Here is a 22,820-nt window from a genome sequence, read left to right as displayed (position 1 = left end):
CTTTATAAACATGAGAAGAAAAACATTATTTCCACACTTTCTTTGCTATATTCAAGCTGTATTTATAATGCAAGAAAATACCTGTTTGACGAACAGAGTAGCCAGACGGTCGGGATCCTCCAAACACCTCTCAAGTTCTCCCAAGAAAAAACTTATAAAGATAAAGAGAGGGGAAAAAAAGTGATTTAACCTGACAAGGAACATGGTGTTTTTATTCTTGAGCAGATAATATAATTCAATTATTCTAAAATTGCTTCACAGGAATCAGACACCGGGTTTCTGTACCCCAACCCAGGTGTAACACTCTTTCACATGTGATAGGAGATTAGCAGCTTATTCATTTTTATTTGTAGGAGAATTCGTGGGGCATTCTATTAGGAGACTGTCCACATACTCTTTGTGCCAGTCATAGATCTGATGGATGTTTCCAAAGACGATCTTGTCTTTTCCTCTCATGTCGTCTGGAACTCCTTCCTCCTTCATCCTGCTCATGTAGCCCTGCAGGGAAAAAGTCAATTTATTTGTAAAATATGCAGCAGACACTGATTAAAAAAACAATATTTGAAAGTTTAGATTTTATGTCTCAATCTCTTGAATTTGTTTTACCTCCACCACTGATCCCAGGTCCCTGACATAGTCTCTCTCAGTCTCCACCAGCTCCAGAAGCACATAACTGAGCGATAGAAAACAGAAATTGTCACCGTGTGACACAAACGCAACACACTCAGCCGTGGACCAACATCAGCAATGCTCCATATAAGCACAAAAATGAAGACAAACGTGATGAAGAGTCTAAGCAGGTTATTGTTTATCGAAGCACAAACCAGACACAGGACCATAACTCACTGTCTCCTCTTGAGGAAGCCAGACTTGCGCTCGTCCAACTCGTCGATGGGCGAGGAGGAGGAGAGGAGGGAGTTGTCAGAGGGGTTGAGCGAGGGGGAGCTGCTGTCGCCCTGCTCCACTGACAGAGAGCTTGGACGATCTTCCAGAGACTGAAGAAAGAAAAGAGGGAGAGTCGAAATCAGATACAGAGAGTATTTTTACAGTATGTGATCTCCTCTTCATTGTACAATGACGTTTCAGGGCTGGATTAAAGAAAAAAGATTTCTGATATTCAGAGAATAACAAAGAAATATTATGAGAAAAAAATCATAATTTAATAAGAAAAATGATAATAAACGACGAAAATCTCAGTTTTTATTTTCCTTTAAGTTTCTCTAATATGCTTTCAATCAAGGCAAAAGGTATTTTCTTGTTCAACATGGATTAAAATAAAGCTGTGTGTATTCACTTTGGTATGTGTGTGTGTATGAGGTTGAGTGCAATGTCCATTTGTTGGAACAGTGGACAGCTGGCACAGTGAGTCAGTCCTGACAGCTGACTGGTAGGCCCTGATGCCATTCTCTGTCAACAACACCAGAGAAGGTGTGTGTGTGTGTGCGTGTGTGTGTGTGTGTGTGTGTGTGTGTGTGTGTGTGATAGAGGGAGCTTGTACGAACATCGATTGGAATTGTTCTGTGTACAAATGTGACACATTGGCTTGTACTTGTGAGTGCAGTTTATGATTTCTCTCTCACCATCTTGCTCTTCACCAGCTCTTCGATGGCACTGACCAGCTCCGCAGCACTGGGAGTCTCTGAACTACTGGGACGACCGGAGAGACGACACGCAGACTGGAAGAGAGAGAGAGAGAAAGTTATGGGTCATAAGGTCATAAAACATGGAGGTGCAAAAGGTGGTGGTGCTGCATGCAGACAGGTGTGATGCTGCATCTTTGCATGTGATCAGTCTCACCGTTGTTGAGTTTGGACCCAGATACTCCACATGTCCAAATGAGGACTGGTGGGTGTGCTCTCCCTGATAAGAGGGGTAATCGGGGCCGAACAGAGGTTATGACGGGGGTCTTGGTAAAGGGAAAGCTCTGGGATTGGACTGCTCTTCAAACACGAGCACCATGATTGGTCAAACAACTTATATGCAGCAAACAACTTTGCTTAACACTCCACTGAGGGAGAGATTTTCCGTCTGCAACAGGATCCTCTGACAACAGAACTTAATGGGGATTTACCATTTAGTTCCACAAACACCTCAGTGAACACGTGAATGGAGTTGTATAATCACACTCCATTGAATGACAGTTAGTTGGTGGGAGAGAGATAAGAGCAAGGCACAAAAAGAAAAGTAAAATAACAAAGGATCCAAAGAGATGATGAAGTGGTTTTACATGGAAAGATAGGGAAACTGGGCAAGAAGAGAAGCAGAACAGAAATCAACGTAATGCTGAAGGAAGGAACATGCAACCATTAAGAAAATAAGAGGAAACAAAAGAAAAATGATTAGTGCCAAAGTAAAAGTTTAGCTGTGTAATTGTAAAGCTCTCCATGATGATAAACAATTATATTTATTAACCAATTGCAAAAGCTAGATGCTTATATTATATTGCTATTATAAGTGTTGGAAATAACAAAATCCTTTTTTTGCTTCAGGTCTACATATTGAATTTGAATTATGTAATATTAAGACTTTGTTCTTATAATATTTTGACTTTATTCTTCTAAATTACTTTTTTTCTCATAATATTACAAATTTTGTTTTGCAATCTCAGAATTCAGAAAATAAGAGGAAACAAAATAAAAAAAGAAAGAAAAATGATTATTATTAAAGTAAAAGTTTAACTGTGTTATTGTTAAGCTCTCTGTGCAGAGGAAAAGTGATATTTATGAACCAAATACAAAACCTGCCAGCACAAATTAGAAAGAATAAAATGTTTATTCTATATATACAATTTGAATTATTTAATATTATGACTTCATCCCTGTAAAATTAAGACTTTTTTCTCATTATATTACAACAAATGTCAAAATTACAGATAAATATATTGATTTTTATTTAGGTTTACATAATCAATTTGAATTATTGAAGAATTTCAATTAAAATCTGTGAAGAGAATTGTGTGTGTGTGCATGAATAAAAAGCATGTCATTTTAAAGCACATCAATTTGCTCAGGCTGAACGAAAATGAAAAGAGGCATATTTGTAATGGGTGACTGTTGACCATGTTTTTCTACATACAGTACTTTGTCTGTCACCGTGTGTTAAAGCATCCACCCACCTTGTCGTCCTGGGAGTCGGGCTGCAGCAGGCTGTGTTGCTGGATGGCCATAGGGGGAGGTAGAGGGACGGTGTCGGCGCCCTCTTCTCCTTCTTCCTCGCCACAGCTCTGCATGCCTGATGAAGAAGACTTGGACAGGGTGCCACTGCTCAGCCCCTCGTTTCTCATACGCTGCAGAGGGAAAAAGACAGTGATTATTGGGGTTAGTGAAGAGCAGAACTGGATGTTTAAAGGTTCTCTATCTGTTCTTACGTCCTCCAGTGTCTCGTCCTGTGGCGTGGCTGCGCTGTCGTCAGAGTCCTTCTGCGAGCCGGGAATCGTGTCCATGTTCTTCCGGGTCCCATCGCGGTTCTTCTTGTGCTTGTGGGCGAGCTTCTTGACGTGGCCATCGGCCTTGCCGGAGCTGAGCCGCCGCACAGGGCTGGTCAGCCACTTCCTCAGAGTGTTCCCTGGACGCTTGGGCCCTGGCGAGCTGTGGGGGCCCAGGGTTTGGCTGGAGCCCGGCTGCAGGGCGTCGTTACTGGATACGGACAAGGTGTCTAAGGGTGAAGAGAGGAGATTGACGATACTGTTAAATGTCAAGTATAAGTGATCCATCCGAAGACAAAATGGTTGTCTCTCTGTATTGGTCTTCGATTGATTGACAGTTCTCAGGGGCTATCTCTAAGTAACAGCTAATCCATGTGATTAATGTTGTCTGGTCAAATGAAACATCACAAATGCTGCAAACCAAATAGCAAACAGTCCGGCAATATAAACTTATGAAATATGAAGGGAAGCAGTTATTCATGTCAGTTCACTTCAATGCAGGTGGTTGTATTTTTTACTGCTGTTTTTTCAGAATATTCCAAAGTACGACCAAACAGTAACAATACTCTGTGCCCCTTTGGGAGTTTCACTATGAGAGCCTTGAGGAAAGAGACAGTATGTGATAAAGTTTTGTGTGCGTTTGTTTGTTCCCTGTGCGTGTTTGTGTTGTGTGCAGTGGGCAGGCTGGCCCTCACAGCGATGGCAGCTCCTTGGGGGATAATCTGTGGGAGGAAAGCTGTTGAATTCGAGCAGAAACGGAGCGATATATTAATAGAGAATAAAGGGATGCTTGAGGCTTTGTCTGAATTCTTCACATATGCACGTATCCGTCTCACCTCTCTGCTGATTCACTCCTGTTTTAACTTCCTGCCTGATCAACCACTGCCCTGTTGTTCCCTTGTTACCACCAACATGGAAGTTATGCTTTCACCCCTGTTTGTCTGCTGGTTTGTTAGTATGTTTACTACAACTACTACTACTATTACTATTTTTAAACAGGATTATGCGAAAATTGATGGATTATGGTATGGACGGTATGGAAAAGGGAAGAACGCATTCCATTTTATCGCGGCTCCTGATCACGAGATGGATCCAGGAATTTATTTTAACATTGAAAAGGCTCAGAGAATAATTAATGGATCTTGATTAAAAAACAGACATGTTTAGGGGACTGTCATTTGTGTGTGTGCAATTTGTTGCAGATCCAAATAAAAATGCAGATCTAGTGAATTAAAATGTGGTTTCATAAGGGGACTGTTGGGCCTTGGCTGGGGTATACACTCCACAGGCATTCTAGATGCCATTGGAGGAAGGGATACAACCTCCCGCCTGGATCAACAAGTTAACTCACCAAGGAGACTTTGGATTAAAACGCTGAGGCTGAATTTCTTAGTGTGTTCTCACTCTGTGCAACGTGATCCCAGGTTTGATTCCACATGCCATTCTCCAGACAAGACCTTTCACCTCCAAGTGTTGAGCAAGATTTAAGAGTTTTCCTCTCTCTGCCGCCAAGGCAAAAGAGCGAGATAAAAAACAAGCTTGCTACATGTGATGGGTCTCTTTAAAAAATCCTAATGGGACATTAAGTGTTCCAGGGATACAGTGTTCTCAGCGACACAGTCCTAAACTGTTAAAAAAAAAAAAACCTCAGTAGATGATGCTTTTATTGTGCAGAGCAGCAAATGACTTCCAGTGACCGCCTGACTGCAAGAACGAATCTTTACCTCTTTTATCTCTAAAGTTGACTGGAGTATGACACTCTCCTCCTACACCACTCTGTATTGAATTGTCAGCATCACATCACATTGTGAGTTGCTGAGCTTTAAAATAAATACATTTGTGTGTTTCTTTATTTGATATTTGACACGAGCCATATTCTCGGAAACTGTGCATGAGCTCGACTCAACAGTAAAAATGTTGGAGAGGTTCAGACTTCAGCCTCTCGATCATTTACCTAATAAAGTGCTTTAAAACATGCAGCTGCTACACATTAAACCACGTGACCGGGCTGAATGGCCCTGTGAATGAATGGCAGGTGTGGAAATGTTGCCTCCTTTCATTGGTCACTCAGCACAGCCCCGCATTGTCGAGCGAATGAACGCATCTGCATGTGAACGTGCGTGTCAGCCACCGGGGAGCCTCTTGGAGACTTGTTTTTACGGCGCTCCGCTGATATGAAGCATGTGTTTTCACATCGCACGCAAAAGGCAGAAGGAAGCAGAGTTCCCAGAATAACAAGTATCTCCCACATCAGGCCCTGTTAAGACTCTAAAAGCTGTCAGACTCCTATAGGCATTTTATTCTGCGAGGCCCAGACCATTGGAAATACTCTCCAGCATAACCTGCGATCTCTCTGTCATTCTGCAATATTCACCTGTGTGTCATGCAGCCATCAGGTGAGGAGGCGAGAACCCTTCTTGTTCTCATCTTTTTATCCCACAATTTATTTTTCACCGAGGCACATACTGCTGCATTTCCCAGGGAAAGGTAGGGGGGCTTGCACTGCTCAGGGGATCTATAAATTCCACCTAAAGGGCCTATTTAAAGACGACAGCAGGCGTGAAGGGTTGTCCAGGTTCACTGAGGGAAATTTGATGGAAAATAACCTCTTTCATTGGAGGCAATCTCAATGCTTGGTGTAGGTTTTAGGGTAAAGCTGCGTGATTTACCTGCCTCAACTTTCCTCCTGCAGTAGTAAATGAAAACCAGAGTTGCAGCGGTTCGTTACGACGCTGCCCTGGAATGTTTTAGTCATGGGTGCAAATCATGGAGCCTATTTAAGGCTGTAATTCTGATGATTCAGAGTTCCTTTTCATTTACCACCATGGGTCTCCAAGGACTATCAAAACTTAATGAGCTCTGTATAGAGTTGCTGCAGCATAGATAACACCAGTAAAGTTTTATCCACTTTTCGTACTTAAACGTAAATATTTAAACCCAGCCTCTAGGGGTCGCTCAGTTCAAAACAATAACATAAGACCTAGTTTGATGATGTCACAAAGCAGCAAGGGATCATGGGAGTTTTCACTGATAAAAATCATATTCACGGATGATGTGGTGTTTTTAAGTTTTACACACGTTATGTGTATTCGAAAATGACATAATAATCTTGATGCATTATGTTACATGTTGTTTGCCTCTGAAGTTATAGCAGAAGCAGACAGGTATTAGCAGACATATTTGCTTTACCTGTTATAGCCACAGGTAAAGCAAATATGATGCTAGTCAATGCGACCAAAGTTAAATGTCCCGTTGCACAAAATAAAATGTCTCTAGGTTTGAATATTGTTGGAAACATTTTGGATAATGCAAGAACACAAGTCAACAAAATGTATAAGATAGGTGCAGTACTTTTTAAACATTTTAATAAAGAATTGTTTCATATTATATCCTATAAAGCAAAAAGTACATGTGCTGTACAAAGTTAACTGACACTACTGCACAAACCAGACTCTTCTCTGCTATTTCTGTTGATACATGACACTGACCTACAAGAAACACCTTCACGCCAACATAATTTAACTTTCAGGTGGAAACTTGTAAGAAGCAAGGAGCCGAACACAGGAGTCAGGACTTCTCATGTAGAGCAAACTGACCGTGCTTCCTGCAGACATGGGGTCACAACCCTGGAGTGTTCACGTGCTGTTAGCAGGTACATCTCAGCGGCTGCATCATACGCTGCTGGGGCAAGCTCAGGAAACTGATATTTTACACTGTCACTACATCCCAGGTCGGTTTGTGGTGAGAAACAATCCTTTTTATCTCTTTCAATGTTGTTCAAATACTGACAATACATAAAGCTGACAACATTGTTGTAAGCTGTGAGGGAATACGGCCTCAATAAACTGTCAATATTTTGAATAAAATTTGGAATATGATGAATAAGAAAAGGATCACCTCCACTTTACTCAAAAATGGGATTCATTTAAATATAAAACCTGACGTCCCCTCCATCTCTCATCCTTTTTGAGACACAACTGAAATCTTCACACTTTGACAGTTACGTATTCAGTGCCGTCTGCGCACTCTGCTTAGTCAGAAGGGGTCGCGCTAACAAGGGTATAAAAGGATGAAACATGGGGTCAGTAGCCTTGACACATTCCTCCTCAGTGGAAAATAACCCCTGAGACAAACATACACGCAAAGAGAGCCTGACCTTTGTCCTTTGCCCTGCAGGACGTGTTTCATATAGGAGACACCTCAGGAACAGCTGGTCAGGCTCTCGCTCATGGGAAACAAAAAAATGGTGGACATATACTTAGGCTAGCTAAGACTTTGTGCACCTCTTATGTACGAAAACATTTTTTAAATCCACTTTACGATGTTTCATTTCTCAGCCAAGACGCCTCTTCAGCTGTTAGGTGGATTATTCAGTTTGACTTGTTTACAGTTGTGGAATTTTTGTACAATATTTCACAAGAAACATTTTCATTTCTGGGCTCAAAACAAAGGAAGCAAACTGCAAATAACATCTGGTCCCATCGCTCCCATCTGGTGCGCTTGTCATTACAAAGACAGCAGTCCCACATGTAAAAACAATAAATACATTTGGGGAATATATTTGTGTGGTAGTCTGACATCACCAACAAGAAAAGGCTGTAATTTGCCTTAATCAGCAAACTGGGGCCTCTGTCTCTGGAGGAAGTTTGAATTAAATTCACTTCTTGGTTGTGTTGTGTTGAACTCCTAGATCTGCCTACTGACATGGACCAAAATTCTAGCACCCCTGACCCATATCACATCCTTCCACTAAGTGTTGTAGAAATCTGTTCAGCAGTTTTCGTGTAATCTTGCTTACAAATAAACCAACAAACAAACAGACAGGGGTGAAAACAACTGTCTAGATTGATTTTTAACATGCAACCAGTCTAATAGGACCCATATTTTAACTTCTAATGACACCATCCTCAGTTTAAACCCAACAGATGCTCCCTACTGCATCTTCAGACCTTTACCAATTTATCATTCACTCTAGTGCAAAGAACATGCCAGATTTACAACTGTGTGTGGCTGCCTGTGTCTCAGAATAGGAGGGAGGGGAGGGGCGATCCCAAAAGACGGCGCAGCTCCGCGGGAGCATGCCTGGGATTCCAGAGGTGTGACCGGGGGAGCATCCTTTTCGTGTGGTCTTATCTTCCCTGGGAGAAGTGATACAAACACGCAGAAGCACACAAACATCATGTTGGTGTGGACGGAGACGTGCTTTCGGGGGCTGAGGTGAAGGGAAAGGCAAAGCCCTGGGGGGTTGGCTGGTTAATCTGTTAAACAATAGAGAGCACTGGAAAATTCTTGCCAGCAGCAGCCATAGTTAGGGAGGGCGTGGAGATGGGATGGGAGATGCAGAATGTAGAGACCACCCTCTACACAATCTATCTCATATTCTGCTGTTTTTAAAGCTTTATTACACAATACAAGGCAAGCAAACATTAAAAAAGAAACAGGACAACATTTAAGAAGCTCCATTTTTTCTGTCCTACTCCATATGACCTCTTTATTTCCTTTTCTACAACACAATGACACCATCTGCCCCTCAGTGCAGCCGGTGTACAGATAAAAGAAGTAATCTTGTCAATGTGATTTGAGTAGGTTTAATATTTCATCACTTAACTGTGCATTCACCAAATTACTTTCACTGAAATAATGCTGCAACATAATCCACATTTGATTAGTGAATAAGCTCCGTATTAAATCGCAGCTGAAAATATCTGCTGTGGAATCTACAGCAATCAAGGACAAGCTGTCAAAAACGAAATATTTTCTGCACAATAACCGCCGTCATTGTCACACTTGAAACTACTCTACTAACTTTTTCGAACTCTTCAACTCATACCATCATTACATCATTACAATTTAACTTAGGCTTTAACAACATAGCTTATCTAAATCTTGAATATCAAGATGAATAAACATGTTGAACACATCTCTTATGTCAACTTCCAACTTTTCAGTCTTTTCCATTATATAGTTGAAAAAGTACAAGAAGACAGGTTATATTCTCTATATCAAACCTTTGTACAGATTAAAAAGACAATCTTTTCATCAGGAAAAACCTACCCTGTCATAGAAATATTGTCTCTTTAAATAAGCAGAGGAAAATTGCGCTATGATACTCATGTGTTACTCATGATCGAGGCACCTACCCAGATCCAGAAGCCAGAATTTGCAGTTGTCAGAGTGTCCTCCCTTTGCAGAGTCCATGGAGCAAAAAGGATTCAGAGACACTAAGGACTCAATTCCTCGAGCCATGCTGCGTCAAATATCGAGCCTCTGCAATTCAGGCTCCAAATATTCCCTCACAGCATCTCCACAGGTACAACAGCTGACCTCAAACACTTCAACTGTTTTTTTTTAATTAGCAAAAGAATAATTCTGCAGTAACTAAAATTCCAGGGAGAGAATGTGTGAAGTTCCATGTGGAGGAAAAAGTCAAATGCAGCATTAGAGAGCAGGATGTTTTCTCTCTCTCTCTCTCTCTCTCTCTCTCTCTCTTTGTATCTCTCTCCCTCCCTCTCTCATGAGTGGGCTGCTGTGAGGATATTGGGCAAGCCTCCACTGTGCCTCTCCCGTTCCACAGGGACGTCTGGAATCATGCAGCACATATACCGTATTACCCTTTGTAGAGGCACCCACTCAGTTGGCGTGGGCGGGTGCAAATTTTGAAGGCAATGGGATGCACACAATTTGTGCCATATATGCTTGGAACAAATATAGACCGTGGTTATAAAATCAAGCAAGCAGCGAAACGCTTGGTGGTGAAAAATAAAATAAATCTGCGACATATTCAGGGCTTGGTTACAAATTCTGCAGAATTCAGGAACTCCACTGGGAGGTTTCTTTAAGAGATGGAGTTCAGTAGCTGCTACCAAGTAAATATTCAACACTTTAGTTCATTTTCTAACATATTCACTTCCTCTGATAACATCCCTGTGCATACTAGGCAGTTTAGAGCAGCTGTGCAGGGTAGATGCACAAAGATCCCCCTGTTTAAACCGTGAGTGTGTGTGTGAGTGTGTGTGTGTGTGTGTGTGTGTGTCTCCCTGGGATCTAAACAAACTCTTTCCTGTAACAACACACACACACACACACAGGCACATACACTGGCCTGCTACCTTACAGATTCCTTTTTAAAATAAATAACCTTGTGCACTTTGTATTTATTTCATTCTGAGAGGCTCTTGGAGTAAACCTGCATGTTACTGATTTAGTTAAACAGGGTGAATTCCAGTATTTAAACTGAAGACATGAAGAGCAAGTCAATGAAAGTGATCTGATTTCACAGTAATGTGTAGGTTTGCTTAACATTCAGGGGCAGGGTGAACGAAACAGGACACACACTACACACGTGAACTACTGTTGTTTTCTGGTAAAAAACATCCCATAATCAGGGCAGACCAGCAGCTGCCAGCAACAAACTTTGCCATTCATTGCAGTCATTCTTAGCCCCACAGACAAGGCGACAGTTCATTATTCCAAGAAACACAGCATGAAAAAAAAAAGAATATTTCCAGGACAACGCTCTAATTCCCTAAATCGTCACCCTTCCACAACTATGGACAAAGTGGTCTACATGGTTGGTCAGTAAACACAAAAGACATTTTTTGTTATCCTGGTCTTCCTCCTCCTCAGCAACAGATTTCTTTCTTCTTTTTTTTTTAACCACAGCCTCCCCTGCAGAGTGAAGCTCCTTTTCATCACTGTCACTCTTTGACCACACACATACAAACTGTGAGGGCTGGTTATGCACGACCAAGAAACAAGGAAAGTCAGACAGAAACAAGCACCTCTGTGAGACAACAGTGATGAGAAGCTGTGAAGCTGGACTGCATGAGAAAAAAACTTAAAACGAAAAGGTAGCGAGGAAATTCTACCCTTCCTGCATTTCTGTACCGCTCTAGATCATTCAGCTAATTCCAAAGTTGAGAGTTCCTGTGTGTGCATCCCGAGCCATCCTTTAATTTTAAATTCGAATGCAGACTTTCTCATGACTGATCACAAAGAGGCAGCCAGCAAAAATATTTATACTCAATATTACCATAGAAACAAGCAGATTACACCCACTCCTCCAGGTTAAAGAAGCAAAAGCACATGCAGTACCTTCTGTCAAGACAAGATGACAGCGGCTCATCGCTCCAACCAAACAGTGAGGGTCAGGTCTGATCAATAGTTATTCTTTGTTCAGTACTTTAGCACTCGACAGAACAGTTTCAATGTTCCTGTCACGAGATTATTATAAAAGTAGTATAAATAATGTACACAAAGTGTGGTTGTATAGTATACCTATAGTATAGCATAGTACAGAATAGTGTAGTGTAGTATATTAAAGTATGATATTTTATAGTATTGTTTGTTAAGTATGGTAGAGTTGAGTTTTGAAAAGTATAGTGTAATATTACAGTATTGTATAGTATATAATATTATATATACACTTTATATCTGTATTGACACATGTTTTACGAAATGAAAACTTTTATTTTACAGAATGAACAATGCAGAAAAGATGTGCATTTGTGCTAAAATATATTTTTCTTAATTCAATGTTCAACTGTAAAATATCAAGCCTCAATTACGTTTCTTTATCATAACGGTTTGATGATAACATTTTAGGAATCATTGCCAAAATATCGTAAAAGAAAATCTTTCCAGTATTGGCATTGGTACCCAAAATCCAAAGCGGACAGGCTCTAGTATACTAGTGAATATACAAACCGTGTCTATATATTGTATGCAAAAATCTAATTTCACATATCTAACAATAATCTGTTCATAAACAAGACACAGTTAATTTCCTGGTTGGATGATTTGACAATATTTCAGTGCTGATGTGATGTGAACTTCTTAGTGAGTGTGGAAAATACCTGGAGAAACACATTATTCATTCCTCTTAATAAGAACCACTGAGTTTGAAACAGATGCATGAGTTAGATTTCCTGTCCTCCAGGGCTCCTCCTGTCCTTTAATGTTTCATGTTTGCTACAGTGGAGGGACACGCTGCTGCATGTATAAGACGAAGTGAGGGTCTCTGACAATAATGAGATCTGCGCATGTTCACGTGAAGTCATTTTAAGATAATTAAAAGAGAGCTGTGCTTCAAGTGGGCTTTCCACTGTTGCATAGCAACGCCTTTAAGTACATGTGCTTGCTTCCCCAAGCAGCTGTCTAATGAGAAGGGAGGGATCCACCGGTTGCCAATGCTATGTTCGCAAACAAGAAACACATCTTACTTACTTTCTTTAAGTGTGTGTCTGTGCATGGATGTGATAAGCAGCAGTCTGGTGAGATCAGAAGATTCAGCAACCTTCCTCTGCTGTTTAGGGACATGAATTACATCCATTTTGCTTTTCCTGTCCTGAAGTGTTTGCATGCACCTGAACATGATAAAACAACTCCACCTGCCAGTGTGTGCAGAAAAATGAAGGTAACTCAAACATCCTTCTCCTACCTTTGTGGTTGAAGAGCCCCTCCATCTCCATGGAGGACCTCGAGTGAGCGATGCAGAGCATGGCGCAGGGTACGATCCCCTCCTGGGCCGGAGAGCGGTCTGTGGTCCTCACCAGGCACCAGTCCGGCTTATCGTGGAGTCGCTCCAGGACCTCCACGGTCTGGCCCCTGCGCACCGTCAGCTCCCCGCTGCTGCCACCGTTACCCGCCACAAAGTCATGGATCACCACGGTCAACTCACAGCCACCGGACAGCTGAGGAGGGAGGACAGAACAGAGATCTGTAAAACTCACTGATTTTTTTCTAAATCTACTGAACACATTTCTGTGAACTTTTGTGGAGAGGCGAGGCATGAGTGGATCTGGACATTTTTTTCGTCTTGTCGAAATAGGGCGTTAGCTTTGCAGGAGTTATATGCTCTGTGCATCCTTCTTGTTGTGTTTATACTGTTTGCATAAAGCATGAATGGATAAATTAAATGCAATGAGTCAAACTAATGTGAAACTGTGCGGCCTGCAGCCTGTGAATGTGAGAGTGAATGGCTGTTTGTCTCTGTATCTTGGCTGTGCGTTGGGCTGGCCACCTGTTCGGGGTGCACCTCTATTCTCGCCCAATGTCAGCTGGGATTGGCTCCAGCTCCCCCTGTGACCCTCAAAGGAGAGGCGGTATAAACAATGGATGTGTCTGTGTGATAAACTGTGATTAGTGTGCTGATGAAGTAACTGAGAGGCTCAACTATCCATGAGAGTAGCCTCCAGTCGTTAAAGTCGTCCAGTGTGCAGCCTCATTTAGAACTGAAGCACTAAATAAAAATAAAGAAATAAGAAGCTACATATTTATCTCATCCAATCAGACCTGATTACCAGCTCACAGGTCCACACAGTGCAGCTCAGGCCACAAACCATTCCGAACCTTAGAGATAACTAACCAAGCCCAACCTGAACACCAACATCATTTTAAATCTTTTAACTGAACGCCCCTCGACCTGTCAGGATGCGTCAGGTCGGGCATCCACACTCTCCAGGTTAAGCTGCTGTTGTATCTCTCTGACCTCCACTATGGAAAAATGCAAATGTAAATGTGAAAACCAGTCATACCTTAAATTTCTCCTGCATTTGCCAGAAACTCAACAAAGTCAAGTTATGACACTATTAGTGTATGTTACTATAAACTAACAAAAATAATGACTCAGTACTCTGAACAAAAAGCAAGTATTTCCACACAACATCCTTGGCTAACTCAAGCAATGCTGCAAAGTCAAAGTGTAAATGCGCTGATTACCGGGTGACTCATTCTAGCGCAACAGAAGAAAAACGTCACCGTGACGATCCGACTCTTCAGAAGTGCAATTAGTCACTTTGCTATGAGACATTTCTGTTCAATGCAGGTGGAGGATACAGTCGCTTGTTGCTATTGATGCTTCGATCTAAAGAAGCGCTTACAGGATAAAACACACAGTTAGAGGACACCAGAGGGAACGCAAATTATCTTATTGTACAAATAGAAAATAAAAAAATAAAAAAATGTCTGACACGCTGTGACACTGTTACAATAATAATGGATTTATTTTAATTAATAATTGAAAATTTAATAGCATAGATCCTCCTCTCTGGTTTTCATCTGACCAATCGTTCAAAGCAATAGATCTACAGATATATTGTTATTATGGAAATGCAAACTAAATAATTCTGTGTTAGAAAATCTTAATAACTGTAATTATGATGTGATTAATTACTGTGATTTAACAACTGATAATCAAATATTTATACTTGCCATAAAGTTACGCCCTTTTATGCCTCCACAGATTGTTCCTTAATTATACTGTGTACATTTCTACAGTTTTACATTTTCCTTTTCTTTGTATTATTTAAATAGATTGGATCAATCTTTTTTTTCCTTTTACTTAAAATAATGTAAATTATGACATTTATAATGTAGCACATATTAGCAACCTACCCTTTGGTAGTGTGGTAAAGCCAGAGAGCTGAGGAGCTGAGAGATGGGGTTTGAGCTCCTGTCCTCCAGCCTCTCCATCGTTCTCCACTCCCTCATTGCAAGAAAAGTCCCAAAGAGCGAGAAAACCCTACAGAGCAGTTCCACTAATGTTGTCCTAAATCACTACGAGAAGATGCTTACTAGTTAAACGGAAAGTAAAGTTAAATTTGTCGATTTTTTAAATGCAGTATCCAAGTAATTAAAATCCTAATTCATTAGAACAACCTAAGGTTTGTAGAAGAATCACTGCAATCCACTGAACCAGTCAACAGCACTCCTCTGTGGGTGCTAACAATCAGGCTATTGAAGCTCAAACGCTCCCCTGTTGGTTGGCTCTTCTCTGCAGCGGTGCAGTTAATCCATCCTCATCTTTAAACAACTGCTTCCACAATTTAGCTCACTATTATCCATTTACCAACAACAACAAAAAAATACACCGGAAAATTTCGAGGAAAAAAAAAAAGCTGTGGTCGCCCGACGCTTCCAATCGCTCAAAGAGTGCGATCGATGTGAGGACATAAAACTGTGCTCTCCTGTCTGGCATACAGACGAGAGTCCTCTGTGAACAGAGCGTGGGAGGCTGAAGCTGCTGACACACAAGTTAAGGCATTGGCACACACGCACACACACACAAACACACACATGCACGCACGGACATCAACACAAACACACCACTGTCACTGCCTCCTGAATGAGAGGGCTCACAGAGAGGGAGATACAGAGAGGCATTCAAAAAGTGAGGATGAAAAGCAAAGTTTATATTTGCATGTTATTATTGAGCGTTCTGATGGTTTATGCATGCGAGCATGTCCTAAATGGAGGGAACAATTAATAATGAATTAGTGTCTGTGATAGACACACAGATTCATGTCACATGAAACCACCACAGAGTAGAGCTTATTGTGCCAACAGTTAAATAACAAACAGCAGCAATTAGTAGGCTCAGCTAATTTTCTTATTTCCCTGATTACAGTAGTGAATGAGGCTGAGGCTGACAGGGGGAAAGTCCAATTCAAGTGTGAAAACAATGACATCATTTAAGAACCCACCACTGTCGTTTATTTTTATTAATTTATAATTAGTATGACTTAAAAGTATAAAGAGGCTTTTTAATGTGTGTTTGTGTGTGTGTTTGTGCTTTACAGTTGCTCATACTGAGCGTAGGAGGACAGGCCTTCTGTGGTGCTATTACCAGATATAACCATGGCCGACTGTCCCTGTTCCCAGTGAGATAAGATTCTCTCTCTCTCTCTCACACATACACACACACACACACACACACACACACACACACATTGCTTGTGTGCTTCTGTCAGATGGACTGTGTCTTCCTCCTCACAGAGAGTTGCTTGCATCTATCCAGGTTGCAGCTTCATGTGAGTTTATGTACGTCCACATCGTGTCGTCACAAGGTGACATGATGTGGACGTACATAACCTGAGTGACCTGACTCCTATGCATTGAGATGTGTGTGTTTTCCTACCTTGTCACTGTCCAGTGTGTTCTGCGATGTACGTGAGGCAATGGAGATGGTATCTGGTTGGCTGCTGGCGTCTCCCTGGCTGTCCAGTTCCTCTCGGTCCCTGCTGGCAGGAAATATCATTAGAGTCATTCCATTATTACTGTTGTTATGAGATTTGATCAAACTTTTACTTGAAATATAAATTATTCTATCTATAAGTGTGTGCAATGTGGAGCTAATTCAAATAAAAATCCAGATCTTGCAGATTTAAATGATGTTCATAGGGGGAATTACATGTTCCTGTATGGTAACAAATAGGGCTAAATACTTATCACTAACAGCAATGTGCAGCTGAAATATTGTGGATTTATATGTATCTTCAATAGTTTTAGAACTATGCACAAAAAACATAACAGAATCAGTGCAGGATTGAAGGGGGCTGTTTAGTGCCATTCTAGTTTTGTTATATCTCTGCAATGCTTAATTCAAGCTGTGCCTTTGGGACATTTTTGCACATATAAAAAAACATAACTAACATTTACTCATGAACAGCACAACCAGATCTTACTGTCTGCCTTTGTGTTTAGCTGTGGTGGCTTTCGGGATGTGGATGGGCTCCTTCAGAGCTCCACGCAGGTGCACGGTTCGCTCCTGGATCACCTCCCGGATGTGTTTGATCCAGTCCTGCTTGTTCTCCAGACTCGAAGCCTTGGACACATGATCAGTGTTAAATCTAAAAGTCTGTTAAGAGAGCAGTGTAGCCGCTCGTTTTTCACTATCATACAGAGAGAATATAGCATTCAGCAGCAAATGGTGTTAGCAGTTGAGCTGTTCTTGGCTTGAATGAATCAATTGTTGACCTATGGCAAAGTAACAGGTTGCTTTTGGTGATATAATTCAGTCTGATCCCATACGAGTGCTTTGAGCCCTGCAATCATGTACTCGAGTCACATGTGTGTATTCAGACAATGACGACAACAGCCTCACTTGGGCTTCCACACAGACGCTGCGGAAATGTATTGTTGGCCTTGTGTTTATTTACGTCACTGCGTCGATGCTTAACACTGTATTTAGCATATGACTACCCTCTCTGTCTGTGTCTTCTCCTCCTCCTTCACTTAGCAACCGGTGGAATCAAGCCTGCCGAGGCACTGTGTTATATTGAGCGGGTCATCTGCGATTATATAATAAGACAGACAGATGTACAGTTACACACACACACTGGGAACCACAATATCCTGTCGTCCTCTCTGTCCGTCTCAAACACATGCAGTATCTACACACACCCTGATTAAAGCGCTGCCGCTGACTCATTAGGTGAGAACTACCAAGTTGCTTGTGAAGCGGCCATGGTAATATTTCTGTGTGATGAGCGAATAAGTAGCAGAAAGTAACACTCCAACCTCCCACAGCAAGTGAACTTTCTTGGCTGAACAGAGGGAACTATGCAGGCTTCAGTGGGAGTGGACTACATATATCGAGTTGACTCTTCCTCTTTATGTGAGAAAAATTTGACCACTCCTGCAGAAGGAAAAAATGATGAGGGTCTATTTTACTTTGAGTATGATGCCGGAAGAAGACTTCAAGTTCCTTTTTGGTTCTAAGTTCTTAATTGAAATTTTTTTGAAATTTTCAGCAATTTCGTATGGAATAATTCATGGATCTCAAAAAAAAAAACAGGCATATTTAAAGCACTGATATTTAGAGTGCACAACTCGGGGGAAAATTTAAAGAAACTGTTGGGTCTTGGCGGAGGTATGAGCACTATTCAAAACACAGCGATGAAAACAGTTAACCACTTTATCTGCAGAATCTTGGTACCTTGAGGACAATCTTGTTGTCTGAGGTCGGGGTCCTGCCCACCCACAGGGCAAACTTACAAGGATCTCCCTCCACGTGTTCTGTCACTCCGAGCTCCGACGTCTGAGGAGGAGAAGAACATGTCAGAAAATGTAGAAGATCAAAAACACGATGCTACAAGTGGTCAGCTCTATGTTGTGCTGAATGCACCCGAATACGTCCGAGATCTGTCCTGAGATCTGATCATTTCAACCACATTCAGTGGTGGTCTGGGATACATGGACTCATTGTCGTTACTGTGTGAACACAAAAGCATCTGGGGCCACATACGAGGGTCAACTTACTCAGCTGACATCTTCTGACCCTCTTCAGTTTAATCAGACAAAGTATTTTTAGGTTGAAACCATCAGCTTCAACTCAGTCCCAGGTTGGCACGAACTAAAGAATCTGACAACATGTGTAACCTGTGCTGCCACGATATGCAGAGATGTCCAACTCTAATCTCATGTCGTCATGCTATGTTTGGGGGAGTGTTGCCATGGTCATTTGTGCATCTACATTAATTGCCTTCTCAGCTGTCGTAATTAGAATTACTTACAAAAAGCTTGCTCTTGTAGAGGTATTTGCTGCGCCCGTTGGAGTCTTTGACCTCTTTGCTGAAGACCAAGGACATCTCGAACAGGAAGAGGTGTCGGTCGCGACCTTTACGAATAAGAGTCTTGGGATCCCACACCTGGAAGGAGTCCTGGAGGATCAGCTCTCCCTGGGAGTCAATGTTTCCGTCAAAGCCTGAAACATTAATGTGAAAGAGTAAGTAAGTGGCCTTTTGAGTCTGTGTGCTCTGCATGAACATGTGTGTGGGTGTTGAATGGAGAGAAGCTGAGTGAGGTTATGTGTGACTCACAGCTGAGTAACTGGGGCTGAAAGACTGAATGAAAAAGTGATGTGAGCTCATTCAGAAATACAAAGAGAAACGTTCCATTAAAGGCAACATCAGACGAGGACAAACTGAGTGAGCAAGTGTACAGGTGTGGGAGATTTCCATCTGTAGGAGATGTTTCTGTAAGAGCGTGTGTGTGTGTGTGTGTGTGTGTGTGCATGTGTGTGAGTGTGTGTGTGTGTGTCTGTGTGTGCGTGCGTGTACACCTACCATCCAGCATAGAGAGGTGCATGGCATCATTAGCTCTTTTGGGGACGCTCAGCATCACTTCAAGACCATCCTTAATCTCACCTTTTCCCTCCTCACAACATGTCAGCAACTCCTGCAGAAAAAAAAAAGTAGTTCACATTCCTAATAACAGTTGTCCTTTTTGTCCCGGTTGGTTTGCTAAGTTCCAATGGCAACATTTTATTTGCCTGGAAATATTTAGTCCTGTTGGACCAGATTAGCTTCTTTTCATACACACTGTTGTACCTTGAGAAGAAGCTGGTACTTAGTGATTCTCTGGACTGGTTTGATCAGGTAAGAAGAGATGGAGTTAGCGAGACGATGCCTCTGCTGGATTTCCTGAAGAAAACAAAAGGAAGAATTTGAAAATATTGAAACATTGATAATTCTCTATTTCCTGTTGTTGTATTTAAACCAAAGAGGCAGTGTGTAGATGTCAGGATGTGAGACGTCCCTCAGTTAAAAACTAGCATCACACGTTATCCCACATGGAGCAGTACTGGTAGATACTTACATCAAAGTAGGGTCCAGCGTGCTCCAGGATGAGCTGAGTGGAGTCAGGCTTGTTCTTACAGTAGTTCACATACATCTGGAACTTATCAGCCTGAGCAGAAGAAACAGCATCAGTATTTTACTCACAATGTATCAAGAGTCTTGGATGCTGAACATCTTATGCAATATGTTTATGTATTCAATGAAAAAACAAACAAACTAGAATTACTGCCCTCTGGTTATATGCCTCTACCAACCAGAACAGTTTCAGTCTGCATGTATTTTTTGCAATCACATCACTGCAACCTCTGACCGCTGAAATTACTTCATCGTTGAGCCCATGTGACAACTGATCAAAATTTGAAGGAATTCTCTAGAGGCCAAAACCTTTTCTTTAAAGAGGCCACAATGACATTGACCTTTGACCTTGGACCACCCAAATCTTATCAGTTAATCAGTGAGTCCAAGTGAACATTTGTGCCAGATTTGAAACGATTCTATCGCGGTGTTCTTGAGATATCTTGTTCACAACTTTGTATTTGTTGAGGTTTCCCTAAGCACAGCTCAGTAACACAAGGAACTGATCATATATATACATACATATATAAAAACCTACCCAGGTCACAAAACAATGGCCAACATCCTCTGGAAGCTGCTCATACTTTTCCAACTCCTTAAGGAAGATGCTGTTTAGAGACAGAATGAATTAAAGATGGAACAATTACAGGTTGTCGTGTAGTTATAATCCTGAAAAACTGAATATGCAATTTAAAATGTGTAATTAAAGGTTCAGTGTGTAGAATTTGGTGACATCTAGTGGTGAATTTTCATGAGAGAGAACCTGTGGTGAACTTCAGCTGTTTGGACGATATTAAAAAACATGGCAGCCTCCACAGAGAGGACCCCCCCCCCCCTTCATGTAAATATAAAGTTTTTAAATATAACGACACCATTCTATGATAAAGAAAACAACAATTAAGACAATTTAGATGAAATACACCAGTGAAAACATCATATCATATTCAATTTCTGCCAAAAATCCATTTCGCCTAAATCTTACACACTAAACCTTTAAGAGCTAAACTCTCAGATGTAAACACAAGACGTCACAGTTCACCGCTCCACTGACTTGTGGTGAAACTCGTAGAGGTCCTGCATGTTCCCAAAGATGATGTGTTCTTTGTTGACGATACCAGGAGGAATCTCCTCCACACCGCTGGTCATCTCCCACAGGTATGTCTACACACACACACACACACACACACACACACACACACACACACACACACACACATTCCAGAGCAGCTAATTAAATACCTACACATGTAAGAGCATCTGATAATCACATATTGCAAACTTTGAAAAATCATTTACTGATTTTGTGAGCAACCCACAGAATTTTCTAAAGAGTGCAGGAAAAAAACAAAAAACAAATTCAAAGTGTAAAATAAAAGAAAGTGTTTATTTAATTTAGAAGCTGATTTGAAATAATCAATATTACGCAGTTAATTCACTAAATATTTAATCATTTTGGGAGATGTATCAGCTGTGTGTGTTTGTGTGGTGCGTTACTTAATACTTACATCCATACATTCCCGCAGGTCTCTGACGTAGGCTTTCTCTGTCTGAATCAGCTCAGCCATTATAAACCTGAAAGGGCAAGTGACACATTGTGAGACGAGACAGTGACGACCATGGTTTAGTGCTTCACTCGAGCAAATACAAAAAACCCATATTTTTTTGTTTCATCTGAGGTCGCACTTTGGTAACTGGAGATGAGAATGTAGACCAGAGAAGCCTTTCACTTAACTTTACTGTTTCGTCATTTGTTATACAAACTTACAGCATAATTTGACGTAAAACTATTTTAACATCATCATCTAAAAACGAATTACTGCTGTTGCTATATGTCTATGGCTTGTAAACTAAATTGTGGATACCCGACCCGAGCCAGACAAAGATTTTGAAATGTGATCAGGTTTGGTCACGTTCCCATTTTGATTTGTTATGCTGCACGTGTCTGTAATCGGGGAAACATCAGACTCAGTCAGGTTCAGACAGAAAAACAGAATGCCTGTCATGTTTGGTTTGGGCTTGGTTACTTCTCTTTCAGGCTCGGCTGGGCTCAGACTGAAAGATGCAGTCTGAGCCACACTACTATGAACATATTATGAGTATTTTACAGACTATTTGTAGAATCCCTCTTGTGTAAACGTCTCTTATCAAACTAATTACCTCAGACATTCCTCACAGCATCGGGATCGCTGATTTTGTGATAAAGGCACATTACTGCTCTGCATCTTCTGACATCAATTATAAATTCCATCTCAGTTTGTTTACAAAGTTAATCTGATTTGAAGAATCCAGAGTTCGCGATGATGTGCTCATGTTTGGTGGGTTAATTTGACATTAAGCCATATTAGCCTCATCAATTTGAAGTGAAAGCTCGGCTGCAGCAATGAAACATGAAAGTGAAATCTAACATGTTTTCATACATTTGCTGGAAACAAGTGATTATTCATCCCGGTGGTTTCATACAGGCCTCCGAAGAGAACATGTTTCATTCATCACCATGTGGTCATCAGCGTGCAAAGATAAAATGTGAGTTTCAAGACTTACTCTTTCCTCCGCGCGGATTTCCTCTTCTCCTCGTTGAGTTCGTGGGCAGCATCCCTCAACTTGACCTCTGACCCCGGAGCACTGGCTGGGATGATGTCCAACTGCAGCTCTTTACTCTGCAAACACAGGGAGACGGCGGCTATTGTGCAGCACGTACCAGGCTTGGTATTCAGCAGTCAACACACCGGCGTGTGATGCATTGGATTTCTCTTAGCACCAGCTCATTAAATAAATTGCTGGGAGTTAAATAAGAACATGTGGTGATAGAATGTCTCCATTATCTATCTATAGTACATTTAAACCACCTGGTGCAACCTCTATACTTAAAACTGCAATAAAATTAAAGCCAGGAGAAGTTTGTACGATAACATTATCACATTAAACATGATTTTGTTGCACTTAAAGAACTAGAAATTTACTAA

The 22,820-nt window shown here is 41.3% G+C and overlaps 1 protein-coding gene across 9 annotated transcripts in view; it reads right to left on the bottom strand.

The window, feature by feature from the left end:
• The window catches only part of triob (trio Rho guanine nucleotide exchange factor b), a 109,454-nt gene that overhangs the window by 10,531 nt on the left and 76,103 nt on the right, over positions 1-22,820 (bottom strand). For 3 of the 9 annotated variants that reach the window (XM_069536574.1, XM_069536572.1, XM_069536573.1), the window contains exons 26-45: positions 22,399-22,514; positions 21,363-21,429; positions 20,909-21,018; positions 20,396-20,465; positions 19,802-19,891; positions 19,534-19,626; positions 19,270-19,381; positions 18,718-18,908; positions 18,141-18,242; positions 16,888-17,027; positions 16,341-16,443; positions 12,864-13,116; positions 3,368-3,654; positions 3,116-3,286; positions 1,798-1,860; positions 1,581-1,676; positions 847-995; positions 607-673; positions 395-498; positions 82-151 (exon numbers count right to left, since the gene is read on the bottom strand). In XM_069536574.1, the coding sequence (XP_069392675.1) occupies positions 82-151; positions 395-498; positions 607-673; positions 847-995; positions 1,581-1,676; positions 1,798-1,860; positions 3,116-3,286; positions 3,368-3,654; positions 12,864-13,116; positions 16,341-16,443; positions 16,888-17,027; positions 18,141-18,242; positions 18,718-18,908; positions 19,270-19,381; positions 19,534-19,626; positions 19,802-19,891; positions 20,396-20,465; positions 20,909-21,018; positions 21,363-21,429; positions 22,399-22,514 (2,454 nt within the window). The other 6 variants (XR_011245794.1, XM_069536578.1, XR_011245795.1 and 3 more) reach the window with 4 other exon arrangements.

The sequence above is a fragment of the Paralichthys olivaceus genome, chromosome 13 (genome assembly GCF_024713975.1).
Source record: "Paralichthys olivaceus isolate ysfri-2021 chromosome 13, ASM2471397v2, whole genome shotgun sequence".
Taxonomy (NCBI): domain Eukaryota; kingdom Metazoa; phylum Chordata; class Actinopteri; order Pleuronectiformes; family Paralichthyidae; genus Paralichthys; species Paralichthys olivaceus.
This window is presented reverse-complemented; position numbering and strand designations above follow the sequence as displayed.